Below are 17,478 nucleotides of genomic sequence, written 5' to 3'. Positions count from 1 at the left end.
TGATTGCACACTTTCAACAAACAATGGGAAACAGAATGAAATTTCAACAGGGTTCAGAGGATTAAAAGCAACAAGAATGTCCCACAGCAGCAGCTTCCCGCTCTGTCCCCCTCAGCAGGCCCACACACAGCCCGAGAAAGGCCTCTCTCTTCCCCCCCAGCCCGCTCACTCCAAGTTCCGGGACCAGTTCCTGCTCCGCTCGGCCTCTTACAAACAGCCCCCGGTTCTCCCTGAACTCACCCTGAATCAATCCCGGTCTCTGTGTCCCAGGCTCCCATCCCGATGTGCTGCTGGAAGGAGCCTGCTGTTCCCTCCCTTCCCTGGGCGCTGATCTCTCCATTACGGTCTGTTTCAAACAAACCTCTTGCACTCACTGAGTAAATGCTCCTCAATGGCAGCGCTGGGGGAGGGCCTCACGCATGCGCTCATGAAGGACTTTTGCCCGAAACGTCGATTTCGCTGCTCGTTGGATGCTGCCTGAACTGCTGTGCTCTTCCAGCACCACTAATCCAGTATTTGGTTTTCAGCATCTGCAGTCATTGTTTTTACCTTGGGGAGAAAAGGTTCAGTCCCAGATACAGTTGGGGCGGGGGTGAGCTGGAGGCGGAGCTGGATGATCAAAGCCATTTCCCTGCTCTGTCTGTCACTCAGTTTCCTCTCCGGACCCGCCCCTCACTCTCTGTCAGCTCTTTCTCAGCCAGGTCCGGCCGGGTTGTATAAAAAAGGTAAGGGGAGGCAGCTCGGCTCTCATTCAGCAGCGATTGGAGTGAAGAAACGTGATGTCTGGAAGAGGTAAAGGAGGCAAAGGCCTGGGAAAAGGCGGAGCGAAGCGGCATCGCAAAGTGCTCCGTGATAACATCCAGGGCATCACCAAACCAGCCATCCGGCGCCTGGCTCGCCGTGGCGGGGTCAAGCGCATCTCGGGCTTGATCTACGAGGAGACCCGCGGGGTGCTGAAGGTTTTCCTGGAGAATGTGATCAGGGATGCGGTCACCTACACTGAGCACGCCAAGCGCAAGACGGTCACCGCCATGGATGTGGTGTACGCTCTGAAACGCCAGGGCCGCACTCTCTATGGATTCGGCGGCTGAGCATAAAGCGACCCTTTTCCAGCGAACCCAAAGGCTCTTTTCAGAGCCACCCAAACCCTCCGATAGAGAGCGGAGACCTGAGGACGGAGAAGGTAGCATATTGGGAGGGGATAGTGTAACGGTTCTATAACGTGTCATTTTTCCCAGACATGACCTTTTCAGAAACGATACTTTAATGAGTTTTGATGCTGGGACACAGCAGGATTTTTTCATAGCCTGCTCTTTCCATGTGGTGAAAACAATGACTGCAGATGCTGGAAAGCAAATACTGGATTAGTGGTGCTGGAAGAGCACAGCAGTTCAGGCAGCATCCAACGAGCAGCGAAATCGACGTTTCGGGCAAAGGCTTCCATGTGCCTGTTACAGACTTTTCAGGCAGCCATTAAGTTGTGTTTCGGCTGATTATGATCTGGTTGAAATAAAATATTGATTCGGTGAGCTTCCGTAATTTTATCGTGGTACAATTTCAAGATGTTTAAATCGGCGGAGTTCTTTAGATTGATTCGCGGCCGGTAGACGTTCGGCTGTTCAGTTTGTCTGGGCTGTTTTAAACCCAGCCTTTCCTCCTGCCTGTTACAGACAGATCCCGCCTCCTGTCTGCGCTAATAGCGAACTAGGCTTTAATCGGTATCGATTAAAGTATCGTTGCGGACGATTGGCGTAATATATCTTCATATGTTATTTTATTTCAGGGTTTGAGAGGGTGAATTCGGCGGGCATTTTGAAATCGGCCAACTGTCATTTCACGTTACCCAATCAGATTCCAACAATTCTTTTCCTGCCCTTTCTGTACCTTCCGAAGCTGTTTCTCTGTGTTGAAGGATAGGGTTGTATCCAATCCCAGCTCTAGGGCGGGCTCTCCATTCCCTTAAATAGGCAGTCCCGCAGCAGCCTCAGCATTGAGAGCATCAGTAAGCTGTGTGAAGGGAATGGCCCGAACCAAGCAGACAGCGCGCAAATCCACCGGAGGGAAAGCTCCCCGCAAGCAGTTGGCGACCAAAGCGGCCCGCAAGAGCGCTCCGGCCACGGGCGGAGTGAAGAAGCCTCATCGCTACAGGCCCGGCACGGTGGCTCTGCGGGAGATCCGCCGCTACCAGAAATCCACCGAGCTGCTGATCCGCAAACTGCCCTTCCAGCGGCTGGTGCGAGAGATCGCTCAGGACTTCAAGACCGACCTGCGCTTCCAGAGCTCGGCGGTGATGGCCCTGCAGGAGGCCAGCGAGGCTTACCTGGTGGGACTGTTTGAGGACACCAACCTGTGCGCCATCCACGCCAAGCGGGTCACCATCATGCCCAAAGACATCCAGCTGGCCCGCCGGATCCGCGGGGAGCGCGCCTAAACGGAGCCTGGCCGGCCCGGCACATTCACCCCGAGAGAGAGAAACACAACGGCTCTTTTCAGAGCCACTAAACCATCCAGAGAGAGCAGGAAACGATGGGTTGCATTACTATTGATATAAATAGGCAATGAGTTATAAGCAATATTGACATAGGCGGTGAAGTTATAACTAATGAGACCTCCTATGTTCGTAGAATTTATTATGACAGGTTGTGAATATAATTTTAACATAACCTTGTGGTAGTGGATTATAAATTTCCGCGAATCTCCCTCCCTCTTGGTATTCATATGGCTTGCCCTTCGGGGAAGGGAAAGATTTGGCGCCAAGAAATCAACTTGTTACTTGCAGACATTGGTATCGTATTTTAGGAAGTGCACAGCATAAAATGGGGAGTCAATTAAACAAAGTCACAGACAGCGGCAGTCAAGTTCCAATTACTGAGATCTCTAGTGATCGCAGATTTTGTTATAATAGATTCTAGGATTTAACTAGTAGGGGATGAGAGAATTGGCGCCAAAAGATCAACGGCTCATTTTCAAATTTGAAAATCCCACTGACCTGTAGAAGTTTTACAGATGAGAATGCGTTGATTTGTCTATCGATTACAGAAGTGTAGTTCATACAATCTCACCTTTGCCCCCTTTCCTCCTTTACAGCTGAAAAAAAAATCACTCACGGGTATTTAATATGTTCTCTGTCTCTATGAACACACTAGTGAACAAAGCGCAGAGGGATAGGGCCGCTCAGTAGTATTTGTTATATCGACTGTATGCTTACTGTACTAGGTCAATTCAGCTCTTCCTAATGCAATTAAAGGGAATGTGAAACCAAAGTCAAACACGATCGGGGTCAATTGTCATTTTGCAAGTACAAATTCACCGTGTGTGCTTTGCCCGGGCGGGGCGCGGTATGAGTGTGTGTACGCGCAAGTGTAAAGGGATATACACATACGCCTGTGAGAAGGTGCACGCATGAGTAAGGGATAGTATGTGTGAGCGGATGAGAGTGGGTGCCTGTGCTCAAAAGCTGTATGAATCCACGTAAGAATCTGTAAATCCATTTTCTTTAGATTATAATCAGTCTGACCATTGTAGCACAGTCTCACACAGGGCAGCTTGCACCTCAAAAGCATTATCAGTTGTGCAAGTTCACTTGAGAATGTAACATTTAGATGTTCTGCGATTTACTTGCAAAAACTGAAATCAACATTAGAGATCAACATAAAGATTAGAGATTAAGAAACAATGCAGGTTTTTTTTGAATAGATGGTTTCAGATAAATCACACTATAAACTTTTGCGAAAAATTCTGTCTTACGATCTGTTCTACGTGATGAAAGCTCCGAACACTAGTGCATACAAATAAATCTGTTGGGCTATAAATTGGTGTTGCGCGATTTTTAACTTTGTACACCCCAGTCCAACGTCAGCATGTCCAAACCACAAGGTGATAGTGATTGACTGATCTAAGGTACAAAGTTCAAGCTTCTCCACATTAAAAGTAAAATAAATCCGACAGAGATGACGGACTAGCTCCTTTCACAGATGCTGTGAGTGGCTCTGAAAAGAGCCTTTGGGTTGTGAAATTCAAGAACACTATCTTCACTTTTTAGCAGATCCAGCAGCGGCAGAACGTCTGGATATGAGGTAGCACCCCGCCCTGAGCGATGGTCACTCCGTCCCCTCCACACCCATATCCTTTGAATATCAGCGTCTGTGCATTGACAGAAAGTTTGTATTTATAACTGCAGCATCTGGTAATGGTCAATATATTGTACATTGCAGAAACTGGCAATAACAATGTTACTGCTGATGTTACACTGTTCATGTCAGTTTCTCACCAGTGGATAGTTGCATTGTATCCTAACAATTCATTGTTTTGCAGCTAACTCCGTATTTCATTCTGTAACTGCCAGTCTGTTGTTTCTAATCTTATTTTCACTCCGTTTCTGTCTCAATATGTGAGAACAAATATTTCAACATTTCTAACTTTCAGATAAAATTAATTTTTTTTACTCCATCCCTGTAATGTCACAAAGACCTGTAATTGAATCTGTCAGTATATGATCTGTGAGCACACAGTAAGTTAGAGATAAAATGAAAGGTGAATTATGCCTCTCATTTGTCATGCAATTGCAGGGTATATACACTACAGTTATTAATTTCTTTTCAGACTTGTCAGTTTAAATATCTCAAAGCAGAAGACAACAAGAAAAATGAGAATTCTGTGACATTTTTATCTGCCTGTGTGTACTCAGCTCCGAGAATGTGTGCTATCAAAATGTACCTGTCAGTTTTTTTGACGAATATAAGAACTTTGTTTTAAATCTTACATTGGAGAAACTGACAGGTATGAGTGTTTGAGTGCAGTTTTCAATCTGGACCTGACAGTTTCAACTAAAAGAATGGATGAGTGAATTTGAAAGTATCTGTACCTCTCAGTGTGTGCTCTGTGAATAAGTGAGTGTACTTATAATATTTGGCTCTGTTTAAGATGACACTTCCCAGAAACTGCAGGAGCTCTTTTTACTTCAAGTCTCTGTTGCTCAACATGAATAAGATTTTATCTATTGCCATCCATGTCAGGTGGCACACTGGTGCCAGGGACCCAGTTTCAATTCCAGCCTTGGCTCATTGTGCAATTAGCACACAGACATGTTCCCCATGTCTGCATTGGTTTTGTTATGGCACAGGGTAAACCCCTTTGCTAATTTAAATCCAGCAACACAGAAAAGATTTATCCTATCCAGTAATCTGTGAAAATATGATCGGCCATGAATTAGTTAAAGTAAAGATTAACAGCTTTATTTATTAAAGTATAACAGAGTGATAACTAACACGATTTACAACTCCTTCCTCTAACCTATCTTCTATAATACTAGTCCAATAGAACTCCTGATTAAGATTTACAAAACAACACTTATCTCAAAACCAGTAGCTTTCGGTTCCTTGCTGTATTCATGTCGTCTTTTGTCCTTCTTGGGCATTGTGCTTTACTAGTTACTGATCGATAAAGGTGCTTTCAAAAGAGCTATTTTTCAGGCAGTCTTTTTACATGCTGGGGGCTTGGCAATTCTCCTCCCAATTGTTCAATTTTCCCAGGTCTTATACCTCCAGAGCATCGGATTGTGTCATTGGTTTTTAAGAATGTCAATACACTCAGTATCAACTGGTTTGGAATTTGGTACCTTCAGGATATAATTTAAACCGATTGGCTGAAGATAAAAACCAATTCGAATGCAACCAAACAGCTACTTGAGTTGTTCAACCAAATGTTACCTTTTTTTCCCCAGAACACTTGGTACTGTCCAGTAGTTCTACTGGCTGATAACTTTCTTAAAGGTACAGTACACTCACATCTTCATAACAGTTTTGGCTGGGTGCTCCAGTTTCCTTCCACAGTCCAAACATGTGCAGCTTAGCTGGATTAAGCATGGTAAATTGCCCTGGAAAAATTCATCAATGTGCAGCCTAGGTGGGTTAACTATGGTAAAGATGTGGTTATGGGGGTCAGGTAGGGCCTATATCTGGGTGTGATGTGCTTTGGCAAGTTGTTGCAGGCCAATTCTGGTTCTTTTCTGTGACCTCTATCTGCATTGGAGAAATTCTATGTACTGTAAATGAAAGTGAGACTTTTTACACTGTTGCCAGTCTCTGACACTGTAAAACAGTTTGGATAATTTCCACAACTTTCATTCTATGGTACAGTTTATTATTGTATGTTATTTTCTGGATTGGTCAGTCTCTGGTCTGATTGTATACTTTGAATTCATTGTTCATATGTTTATAACAAGACCAGTATGAGAGTTTCTTATTCTGCGTCCAATAATCTCTGGGTATCTATTTAAATGTGTACCATTTCATGTTAATGTTTAATTCTATCTTCCAGTTTATTAGCCAGTTTGTGTTAACAGACATGGACCACTCTATTCTGGCCAGGTACAGGCCACCCCTACAGCCTTTGACAAAGTCCCATATAAAAGACTGGTCCAAAGTCAGCTCTTGGAGTCTCAAGCAAACTGGAGCTGAAATGAGATGCAGACAGGATGCAAACTATAATGGTGGAGGGTTGCATTTGTGACTGGAAGCCTGTGACCAGTAGTGTACCACAGGGATCAGTGCTGGGACCCTTGGTGTTTGTTAAGTACATATTAACAATTGGATGTGAATGTAGAATGTATAATTAGTAAGCCTGTAGATGGGTTTTTTTGTGGGGAAGTGTTAAATGTTGCAGTGCAGCCTTGGAGTGCAAAGGACCTGTTTCTGCCCTGTATTGTTCTTTGTTCTGTGACACCGTGTTGTTGACAGTGAGGGGGATGGTTTCAGGCTACAGTGTGAATACATTGGGCAGAGCAATGACAAATGGAATTTAATCCTGATAAATGTGCATTTTGGAAGGTCTAAGGGAAAGAATTACACAATGAAGGGTTGGTCCTGAGGGAGTACTGAGGAACAAAAGGACCTTGGTGTACAAGTCTATAGATTGCAGACAGAAGGCATACAAAATGCTTTCCTTCAGTACCAGAGCTGTTGAATATAAGAGCAAAGAAGTCTTATTCCAACTTCATAAAACAGATCAAATACTGAGTGCAGTTCTGACTGCCACACAGTTAGAAGGATGAGATTGGCTGGAGAGGATGCAGTGGGTTGGAAAGTCTCCATCAAAGGGGAGACTGTATGAGCTAGGTTTGGTTTCCTTGGAGCAGAGGAGGTTGAGGGAGGATCTGACTGAGATATACTAAATTGTGAAAGATGCAGACAGAGTAGATTGTGTGCATCTTTCTCCCCTTGGCAGCTATGTCTAAGACCAGAGAATAAAAGTTGAAGGTGCAGGGAAAGCATTTAAGAGGATATCTGAGAAAAATATTTTGACCTAGATGGTGGGTAAAGTTTGTAATATGATGCTTGTGTGTGTGGTGGAATACTCCCACAGCATTTCAGCAGCATTTGGATATGCCCTTTAGAAGCCAGGGTATAGTCAGCTATGGGCCAAGTGCAGGTAAATGGGATGAATGCAGTTTGGTGTATGTTGGACTTAGTGGGCTAAAGGGCCTGTTTCTCTGTTGTATGACTCTATATCTCTATAACATCCTTGTAAACCTTTTCTACACCATCTCAACTTTAACAACATCCTTCCTGTAGAAGGATGATGAGAATTGTACACAATCTCCTGAAAGTGGCCTTGCTGGGGTCCTGCACAGCCACCAGATGACATCCTACATTCAATGTTCTGACCAATGAAGGCAAGCATGCCAGAGGCCTTCTTCACCACCCTGTCTATCTGAGACTCTACTTTCAAGGAAATATGCACTTGCACGATGTGGTCTCTTTGTTCAACAACATTCACAAAGGTCCCACCATTAAGTGTATAATTGTTGCCCTGGTTTGTCTTACTAAAATCAAAGTCCTCCCATGTATCTAAATGAAACTACATCTGTCACTTCGTGGCCCATTGATCCACCTGATCGAGGTCATAATTGGTATTTTTTTTCAGTGCACAGTGATATAATTATTTGAAGACTGTTGAAGTAAAGGTAGGTGTCAATTAACCTTCACTGTACTGTGATGGTACTCACCATCATTGGGACACTTGTGTAACTCTACGGAGGGGAGGAGGAAGGCATAAGGACTCTGATTTTCTCTCATGCAGTGGAGGAAAGTTGGTGTGTTGCCTCCCAGGTGCCAGGGTTCCTGATGTCTCAGATCGTGTTTTTGGGACCCATGGAGTGGGGGGTAAGCTACCCAAGTCGTGGTCCACATAGGCACTAACAACATAGGAAGGAAAAGGGATACGGATTTCAGGCAGAATGTGAGGGAGTTAGGGTGAAAGCTTCGAGCTAGAACAAACAGTTGCTATTTCTGGTTTGTTGCCCGTGCCATGTGCTAGCGAGGCGAAGAATATGGAGAGAGAGGAGTTGAATATGTGACTAAAGGGATTGAGTGGGAGGGAGAGTTTTGGATACCTAGATAATTGGGGCTTACTCTGGGGTAGGTGGGACTTCTACAAACAATGTGGTCTACACCTGAAGCAGAGGGGTACCAATATCCCAGGGGATGTTTGCCAATGTTCTTCAGTAGGGTTTGAATGAATTCAGTAGGGGGAATAGGAACCTAAATTGTAGTTCCCATGTCCAGTGATTGAGCGTAGTGAGGTTAGAAATATGGTTTCAATGTCGCAGCAGTGCGCCAGCAAGTATGAAGGTGGTTTGAAGTGTGTCTACTTCAATGCCAGGAGCATCGGGAATAAGGTGGGTGGACTTGCAGCATGGGTTGGTACCTGGGACTTTGATGTTGTGGTCATTTCAAACACATGATCGAGCAGGGACAGGAATGGTTGTCGTAGGTTCTGGGATTTAGATGTTTCAGAATGAACAGAGAATATGGCAAAAAAGGGGGAGTTGTGGCATTGTTAGTCAAGGACAGTGTTACAGTGGCAGAAAGGATGTATGAGGACTTGTCTAATGAGGTAGTATGGGCTGAGGGTAGAAACAGGAAAGGAGGGGTCACCCTATTGGGAGTTTTCCATAGGCCTCAGAATAGTTCCACAGATTTAGAGGAAAGGATTGTAAAGACGATGCTGGATAAAAGTAACAGGACAGTTGTTATGGGAGACTTTAACTTTTCAAAATATTTACTGGAAATACTATACTTTGGACAAAAATTGACCCATCTGAAGTATTCAATGTGTACAGAAGGGTTTGCTGACACAGTATGGAGACAGGCCAACCAGGGGGCAAGGCAACAATGGATTTGGTACTGGGTAATGAACCCAGCCAGGTGTTGGAGGTAAGTGAGCAGTTTGGTGAGTGACCACAATTCGGTTATGTTTACTTTAGCGAAGGAAAGGGATAGGTACATACTGCAAGGCAGGATTTATAACTGGGGGAAAAGGCAATTATGGTGCGATTAGGCAAGATTTATGACGCATAGGATGGGAAATGAAACCACAGGGGATGGCACAATTGAAATGTGGAGCTTATTCAAGGAACAGCTACTGCGTGTCCTTGATAAGTGTGTATCTGTCAGGCAGGGAGGAAGCGGATGAACAAAGGAGCCGTAGTTTACGAAGGAAGTTGATCTCTTGTCAAGAGGAAGGTGACGGCTTATGTTACGATGAGGCGTGAAGGTGCAGCTAAGGTGCTTGAGAGTAACAAGCTAGCCAGGAAAGACTAAAGAGAGAGAACTAAGAAGAGCCAGGAGGGGACAAGAGAAGCCTTTGGCAGATAGCATCAAGGAAAACCCTAAAGCTTTCTATAGCTATATCAGGAATAAAAGAATGACTAGAATAACTTCCAGGCCAATCAAGGACAGGAGTGGGAAGCTATGTGTGCAGTCAGAGGAGATAGGAGAAGTGCTAAATGAATAGTTTTGTTCCCTAATATGTTCCCTAAAGCACTCTGCTCGGAGGCATCCAGTGTCCCCAATGTAGAGGAGACTGCATCGGGAGCAACAGATACAATAAATGATATTGGTGGATGTGGAAGGCTCCTTTAGGACCTTGAATGGAGGTGAGGGAGGTGTGGGCGTAGGTTTTGCAATTCCTGCTGTGGCAGGGGAAGGTGCCAGGATGGAAGGGTGGGTTTGTAGGGTGGCGTGGACCTGACCAGGTAGTCACGGAGGGAAGAGTCTTTGTGGAAGGCGGAAAGGGGTGGGGAGGGAAATATATCCCTGGTGGTGGGTGGGTGGGTGGGTGGGTGGGGGGGGTTCTGTCCTTGTTACGGTTGGAGGGGTGGGGTCTGAGGGCGGAGGTGCAGGATGTGGACGAGATGCTTTGGAGGGCATCTTTAACCAAGTGGGAAGGGAAATTGGGGTCTCTAAAGAAGGAGGCCATCTGGTGTGTTCTGTGGTGGAACTGGTCCCACACTCACCCATGCACTCCCTCACAGACTTAAGACACTCTACACTCACCACACACCCACATGCACACATATTTTGGGTGTTGAATTTCTACTTGCAGAGTTACATTGCACTTTGCTCAAAAACTGCATACATTCATGTAGAACTCTGAGCTGCAGAAGATGGGAGAAGATACTAAATGAGTATTTTGCATCAGTGTTTACTGTGGAGAAGGGCATGGAAGATATACAATGTGGGGAAATAATGGTGACATCTCGTAAAATGTCCATATTACAGATGAAGAAGTACTGTATATATATTGAAATGCAACAAGGTGGAAAAATCCCCAGGGCCTGATCAGAGTTCTGTGGGAAGTTACGGAAGTGATTGGCGAGATTATTTTTATCATTGATAGTCACAGGTGAGGTGCCAGAAGACTAGAGGTTGGCTAGCATGGTGCTAGAATTTATGGAAGGTGGTAAGGAAAATCCAGGGAATTTTAGGTTGGTGAATGTTGGCAAGATGTTGGAGGGAACCCCGAGGGACAGAACTTACACATATTTCGACAGTCAAGGACTGATTCTGGACAGTGAACATGGCTTTGTGCATGGGAAACCATGACACTCAAACTAATTTGAGATTTTTGAATAAGTAACGAAGAGGATTTCCCCATGGGAGACTGGTTAGTAAGGTTAGATCACATGGAATACAGGGAAAACTCACCATTTGGATAAAGAACTGGCTCAAAGATAGAAGACAGAGGGTGGTAAAGGAGGGTTGTTTTTAACACTGGAGGCCTGTGACCAGTGGAGTGCTACAAGGATCGGTGCTGGATCCACTACTCTTCGTTGTTTATATAAATGCTTTGGATGTAAGCATAGGACGTATAGTAAGTCAATTTGCAGATGACACTAAATTGGAGAGTAGTGGACAGCGAAAAAGGTTACCTCAGATTACAACAGGATCTTGATCAGATGGGCCAATGGGCTGAGGAATGGTAGATAAATGAGCTGTGTTGTATTTTGGGAAAGCAAATTTTAGCAGGACTTATGAATTTAATGTGAAGCTCCTAGGGAGTGTTGCTGAACAAAGAGACTTTGGAGTGCAGGTGCATAGTTCCTTGAAAGTAGAGTCGCAGGTAGGTAGGATATTGAAGAAAACATTTGGTATGATTTCCATTACTGGTCAGAGTTCTGAGTACAAGTTGCGGCTGTACAGCACATTGGTTAGGCCACTGTTGGAATATTGCATACAGTCCTGGTCTCCTTCCTCTCAGAAGGATGCTGTGAAACTTGAAAGGGTTCAGAAAAGATTAATAAGGATGTTGCCAGCGTTGGAGGATTTAAGTTAGAAGGAGAGGCTGAACAGGCTAGGGCTGTTTTCCCTGAAGCATCAGAGGCTGAGGTTTATAAAATCAAGAGGACATAGGCTAAATAAATAAGGTATTTTCCCTGGGGTGGGGAGCCCAGAACTGGAGGGCATAGGTTTCAGGTCAGAGGTCACTTTTAAATCTTGCCCGTAATGGGAAACTTTTTTATGTGGGTGGTGGTGTGTGTATGGAATGAGCTGCCAGAGGAAGTGGTGGAGGCTGGAACAATTCCAACATTTAAAGGCATCTGGAAGCGTACATGAATAGGAACGGTTTAGAGGGAGATGGGCCAAGTGCTGGCAAACGGCACTGAGTGCTGCCAAATAGGACGTGATTATTTTCGAATATCTGGTTGGCATGAATGAGTCAGACCGAATGGTCTGTTTCTGTGCTGTACATCTCTATAACTCTATGGCTGTGAATTATAACAATTATTGGCAAATGGGGTGATGTACATAAAGACAGAGAGAAAAGAAAATTAATTCCTCCGAGGTAGTTGACTCTTGATTTGAAAATTTCTCTCTGGAAATTGAGCCAACATGTGTCTAAGTCAATCTGCTCTGTTATGGTGGAAAGGATGTTCTTCAGTCTGACTGCAGTAACATACCTGTTGCTTGTTAGAAGAAAATGATCACACTTGGCTTTGTACTGAGGACATATTACACGGTCCTGGTCCTTCAAGTAATTGTCTGGAAGAAGACAGAAGAGACATAGTCTGTAAGTCAATGAAATAATTTAATAATCATTAGGCTGTTTTTCCTTCAAGACAGCAATTCCAACAGGCTGATTCTATTCTTGGCCTGAGCTGCTCTTTAGTGACTGTATATTAAAAAAAATTCTGCACCAATTCACTGAGAACCAGATACTAACCAACACCTCTACAAATGTGATAATCTGATGCCAGTGTGTGTCTGGATATGACAAATTCCCCATCTATCCATAACTGTCAGTTCCTCCCCAGTGAATATGTGAGAACAATTATCAAGATGTACCTGTTAAATGCTGCTCTGTGAATATCTGAGTGATAATTACAGTTTGATAATTACTTTCAGTATAATCTGTGCATACAGGTGAGTGAATGCAGTTATGAATCTGTCCCTGTCACTCTCTGGTAAATATATTTACATTTTCTCATCACAAAGACAAATAGGGACAGATTGATAACTACACTCATACATTCACAGAACATGAACTGACAGGTGCAGATTGATAACTGAACTTGTGTGTCCACATAGAGGAAGCTGCCAGGGACTGGTTGATAAATAGATTTCATTCATTTTCAATAAATAGAATCAGTCCCTATGTGTTTCTCTGATGTGGATATGCGAGTTTAGTTATCAATATATACCTGTCAGTTTCTGCCCAGCGAATATGTGTGTCCCGAACAGTTTCTGCTGTGTGTCTGAGAGTGCAGTTGTCAACCTGAACCTGTCAGTTTCAGCTATGAGAATGTGAGTTTTGATATTGGTCTTGACCTGTCAGTTTCTGCTGTACGAATATTAAATGCAGTCATCAATTTGTTCCCATCAGTTTATTCTGTCAGAATGTAGATATTGATCTCTACCTGTTAGTTTAAGCGAAATCAATCCGTGAGTGCAATTATCAAACAGCGTCTGTCAGGTTTTGCTATTTGACCCCAGAGTATCATTGTCAATCTGTTTCTACTATGTCAATTGACAGTGTCCTGTCTCTCTCAGTTTCTTCCCTGTTAATATGTGAATACAGTTATTGATCAGTACCCATCAGCTTCTGCTCTGTGAATGTGGGTGTATTAATTAAACTAGCTGTCTGTTTCAGTGACGCGAATGTGGGAGTATAGTTATCACTCTCTAACTGTCGTCAATTTCTTCTTTGTCAAAGTAAGTATAATTGTCAATCTGTGCCTTTTGGACTCTGCTGTGTGAATAGATAAATATAGTTATCAATCTGTAGCTGTCAGTTTCTGCTTGGTGAATACGTTTGTGTAATTGTCAATCCTTCCAAGTTTCTACTATGTGACTGTGTGAGCTGAGATTTCATCTGTCGCAATCAGTTTCTGCTTTGTGACGGTGAGAGATCAGTTATCAATCTTTCCCTGTCAGGCTCTGTAGTGTCAGTGTTTGAGTGTATTTATTAATCTTCCCCTGTCAGTTTGTGCGACTGTAGTTATCAACCTGTACCTCTCAGATTCTACTTTATGAATATATGAGTATAGTTATCCATTTGATTTGATCTGATTATTGTCACATGCACTGAGATACAATGGAAAGTATTGTTTTGTGCACTTTACAGGCAGATAATAACATACAAAATGCATCAGGGTAATACAACAGAATCCGCAATACAGTATTAAAGCTGCAAAGAGAGAGATTAACATTAAAAGTTGAGCAACATTAGAGTGGTGCTGGAAAGGCACAGCAGGTCAGGCAGCATCCGAGGAGCATTATGGATAGAATGTAGGTGTTCTGCAAGGTGGACACCAAATCTACATTCAGTTTCCCCAACATAGAGGAGACCACATTGTGTGCATTTTCGTTGTCACCGTCAGTTCGGAGGACCGGTCGCTTGACCTGAAATGCTGCCACACCTGTGAATTTTCCACTAATTTCTGTTTTGTTTTCAATCTCTGTCAGTTTCTCCTCTGTGAATGTGCGAGTTTTGTTATCAAAGTGTACAAGTCAATTTAGGTGATTTGAAATTGGGAGCATAATCAATCTATTCATGTCAGTTTCTGCTTTGTGAATATGAGAGTGTAGTTGTCAATCTTTCTCTGAAATTTATTACCACCTGCATGTGTGAGTTATTAACTGACCTGTCCCCGTCAGATTCTGCTCTGTGCATCTGAGAGTGCAATTACTAATTTGTATCTACCAGCTTCTTGTTCATAAATATGCATATTCATTTATCATACTGTACCTGTCAGGTTTTGCTATGCGAATGTGTTAGTCTAGTTATCAACCTGTACCTGTCGTATGTGTATGTGCATGATTATTGTTCTCTCCCTTTCAGTTTCTGCAATGTGAATATGAGAAAGCAGATATCAATCCATGTCTGTCAGTTTCAGTTGTGTCCATACGAGAGTTTAGGACTTGATGTATATCTGTGACAGCAGTTCTTAGGGTGTTGTGATTGGGCCTTAAACGCGTACGCATTTTGTGACTTATGACTCAATCACAGAATTGGTATGGACATTCAGCCGGTTGTGTCTGTGCTGGGACATTCTATTCTTTATCTGTTCTTCATACCAGTTTGTAATAACTGTTTGGCATTCTGAACTTCATCCACTCACTGCCAGTGTCTCAGTGTAAATGCCAATTTGAGATTAGTTCTGCAATTTGAATACCTATAGTACCACTTTTGCTCTATGTGCAGTGACGAGTCAAGTATATGGATGCCATTCTCTTTCTACGTTCAGTTGTGTTTTTTCAGGCAGCGTGTAGGATAAACCAGTTCAATGTTTGCTAAACCTGTGTGATTGAGGGATTAATGTTGGTTCAATACTTACCTTTGCAAAGAATTTGAATTTTACTGTATTAAATATCCGGTTTAATTTTACATTTTGTGTGCGCAGTAGCCTTTGTCAGTTGTTGCTCGGCACTGTGATAATGTAACATCTTCTGAAGTGATTAATAATTTGGTCAGTCAATTTATGACTGTCCATATCTGGAAATACTTGTTGGCCTAAATTGCATTTTTCTCCCTTTTAACCATTAACTGGCTAAATGTGAGTGAGTTTTCTGTTGTGCTGCCAATCTGTATCACTTTGAAGAGTGGTACTGGTCTATATCACACCACATTGTATGTCTCTTTGTGCTTCCAGTCCTGCATGTCATAACCTGATGCAATTTATGAGGTGGGTTTAATGTCTTATCAATCAGTGTTTCATACATTAAAAAGTGTGGAAATGCTTCTGCATTACTCAGGCCCTCAACCAGAATGGGAGTGTGGATAAAGTGTATTTTCATCAATACCAGGCTGAGAAACAGACAGACAGAGACAGATGTGTAAGCACATGTGTGAATGGGCTTTAAGCATCCTCTCTTGAAGCATCCTCTGTCGATAAGGCTTGACCAAGAGGTACATTTGGAATTTACATTGTTTGATTATTGTCTTTGCACAGGACAACTATTTATCAAAAGAATAAATTTGTCCTGCTCAGATACTCAATGTCCAACTTTGCTTCTATATCTGCACTCAATATCAACTTCATACTTGTTATAACAATGTAACAGCATGATTGATTATTGATTATAACTTTTAAAATGCCCACATGGAGTTAATGCAGCTCAAATGTATATTTATTATAAGCATACAGTCTAACCTGCTCTAATCTTATGAATGATAATTGGCTTTGAATAATGGAATTTTCCCATCACTGAGGTGGTATGCATTGAGAATAGGGTGAAATAATATAGATTTATATATTGTCAGTTGTGTTTAACTCTTGGATTGAATGTGTACTTCTGGAAATTGAGCTCAGACAGTGGAAAGGATATTCTCCTCTCTGACAGTGGTAACATACCTCCTGATTGAGAAGCAGCTGGTCACACTTGGTTGATCCATCAAATATTTGCCTGGAGAAAGACAAAAGAGAGAGCTCCTGTACATCACTAGCAGCTGAGTAGGAAGACATCAAATGATCAATGCAATAATATTCAGGACATGATCATTATAATTCTATGTTTTTGAACAAGGTAAGGTGAACAGAGCAGATCCTGGTTCCACTCGAGACCTGAGCACCTTCCAGTCTTTTTCTATTTTCGAAATTCAAAAACATTTTACTAAGATAAAAATAAATTAACCAAGAAATGCACGGCTCCACAAATGTAATAATTACACAGCTCAATATCCAACTCCCAACTGTTGAAAGGCGAACACCGGGCACGATTTCACACACTTTGTGACGTTTCCCGGTGCCTGCTATATTTACCCTTCACAGGATTATTACATTTGTTTCTGCTGTCCTTTACTTCAATGTCTATTCGCAACAAACAGCTGGAAATAGAAGCCAAACAATGAATTTCCATCAGTGTTTAGGGGATTAAAAACCACAAGAATGTCCCACAGCAGCTTCTTCCCGCTCTGCCTCCCTCAGCAGGCCCACACACAGCCCGAGAACGGCTTCTCTCTTCCCCCCCCCCCCAGCCCGCTCACTCCAAGTTCCGGGGCCAGTTCCTGCTCCGCTCGGCCTCTTCCAAACAGCCCCGGTTCTCCCTGAACTCACCCCGAATCAATCCCAGTCTCGGAGCCCCCTCTGTGTCCCAGACTCCCATCCCGATGTGCTGCTGGAAGGAGCCTGCTGTTCCCTCCCTTCCCTGGGCGCTAATCTCTCCATTGCGGTCTGTTTCAAACAAACCTCTTGCACTCACTGAATAAATGCTCCTCGATGGAAGCGCTCGGGGAGGGCCTCACGCATGCGCTCACCTCGTCAGGAACAACAAGAATGGGGCGGGGCAGCATCGCGCATGCGCTACTCTCCAAATGCCTCCCAGAAACAAACATCAATTGGTCATTTCTGAAAATGTGTTGCTGGAAAAGCGCAGCAGGTCAGGCAGCATCCAAGGAGCATTTGGTCGTTTCCCTAATTCCCTTTTCACCCAGTTTGACGAAAGGAGCTGGGGTTTTGGGAAAACGGCAGGGAACTTTCAAACTGGGACACTGTCCCTTTATGAAACTCCAATGGAGCTCCTTCCCGGATCTCTCACAATCTGATCAGGGAGCGGGGAAACTGGCGGTCACTCGGCCCTGTGCTCCACTATTCGATAACATATGGTCAGATCGAATGTTAACTGTGGTATTTAATCCTGTCGACAAATATTAACTCTTTGCCCAAAGTAACATACAGATGGAATAAGTGGAACATTC

The 17,478-nt window shown here is 43.5% G+C and overlaps 2 protein-coding genes and 1 long non-coding RNA gene across 3 annotated transcripts; 2 read left to right on the top strand and 1 right to left on the bottom strand.

Annotated features, from left to right (window-relative positions):
* The first annotated feature begins 610 nt into the window (after positions 1-610).
* LOC140470837 (histone H4) lies at positions 611-1,894 on the top strand. Its single transcript, XM_072566817.1, has 2 exons — positions 611-1,525; positions 1,784-1,894. Exon 1 carries the CDS (start codon positions 780-782, stop codon positions 1,089-1,091), a length of 312 nt encoding a protein of 103 aa, XP_072422918.1. The 5' UTR covers positions 611-779; the 3' UTR covers positions 1,092-1,525; positions 1,784-1,894.
* A 111-nt stretch (positions 1,895-2,005) lies between these two features.
* Positions 2,006-3,257, top strand: LOC140470829 (histone H3). The gene has a single exon (XM_072566811.1). It carries the CDS (start codon positions 2,021-2,023, stop codon positions 2,429-2,431), a length of 411 nt encoding a protein of 136 aa, XP_072422912.1. The 5' UTR covers positions 2,006-2,020; the 3' UTR covers positions 2,432-3,257.
* Positions 3,258-3,705: 448 nt separating this feature from the next.
* Positions 3,706-16,963, bottom strand: LOC140470848 (uncharacterized). Its single transcript, XR_011956752.1, has 4 exons — positions 16,838-16,963; positions 16,136-16,187; positions 12,242-12,323; positions 3,706-4,143 (listed from the first exon to the last, which is right to left on the bottom strand). It is a non-coding gene; the product is annotated as an uncharacterized lncRNA (long non-coding RNA).
* Positions 16,964-17,478: the final 515 nt, after the last annotated feature.

Source organism: Chiloscyllium punctatum, chromosome 52, assembly GCF_047496795.1.
Source record: "Chiloscyllium punctatum isolate Juve2018m chromosome 52, sChiPun1.3, whole genome shotgun sequence".
Lineage (NCBI taxonomy): Eukaryota > Metazoa > Chordata > Chondrichthyes > Orectolobiformes > Hemiscylliidae > Chiloscyllium > Chiloscyllium punctatum.
This window is presented reverse-complemented; position numbering and strand designations above follow the sequence as displayed.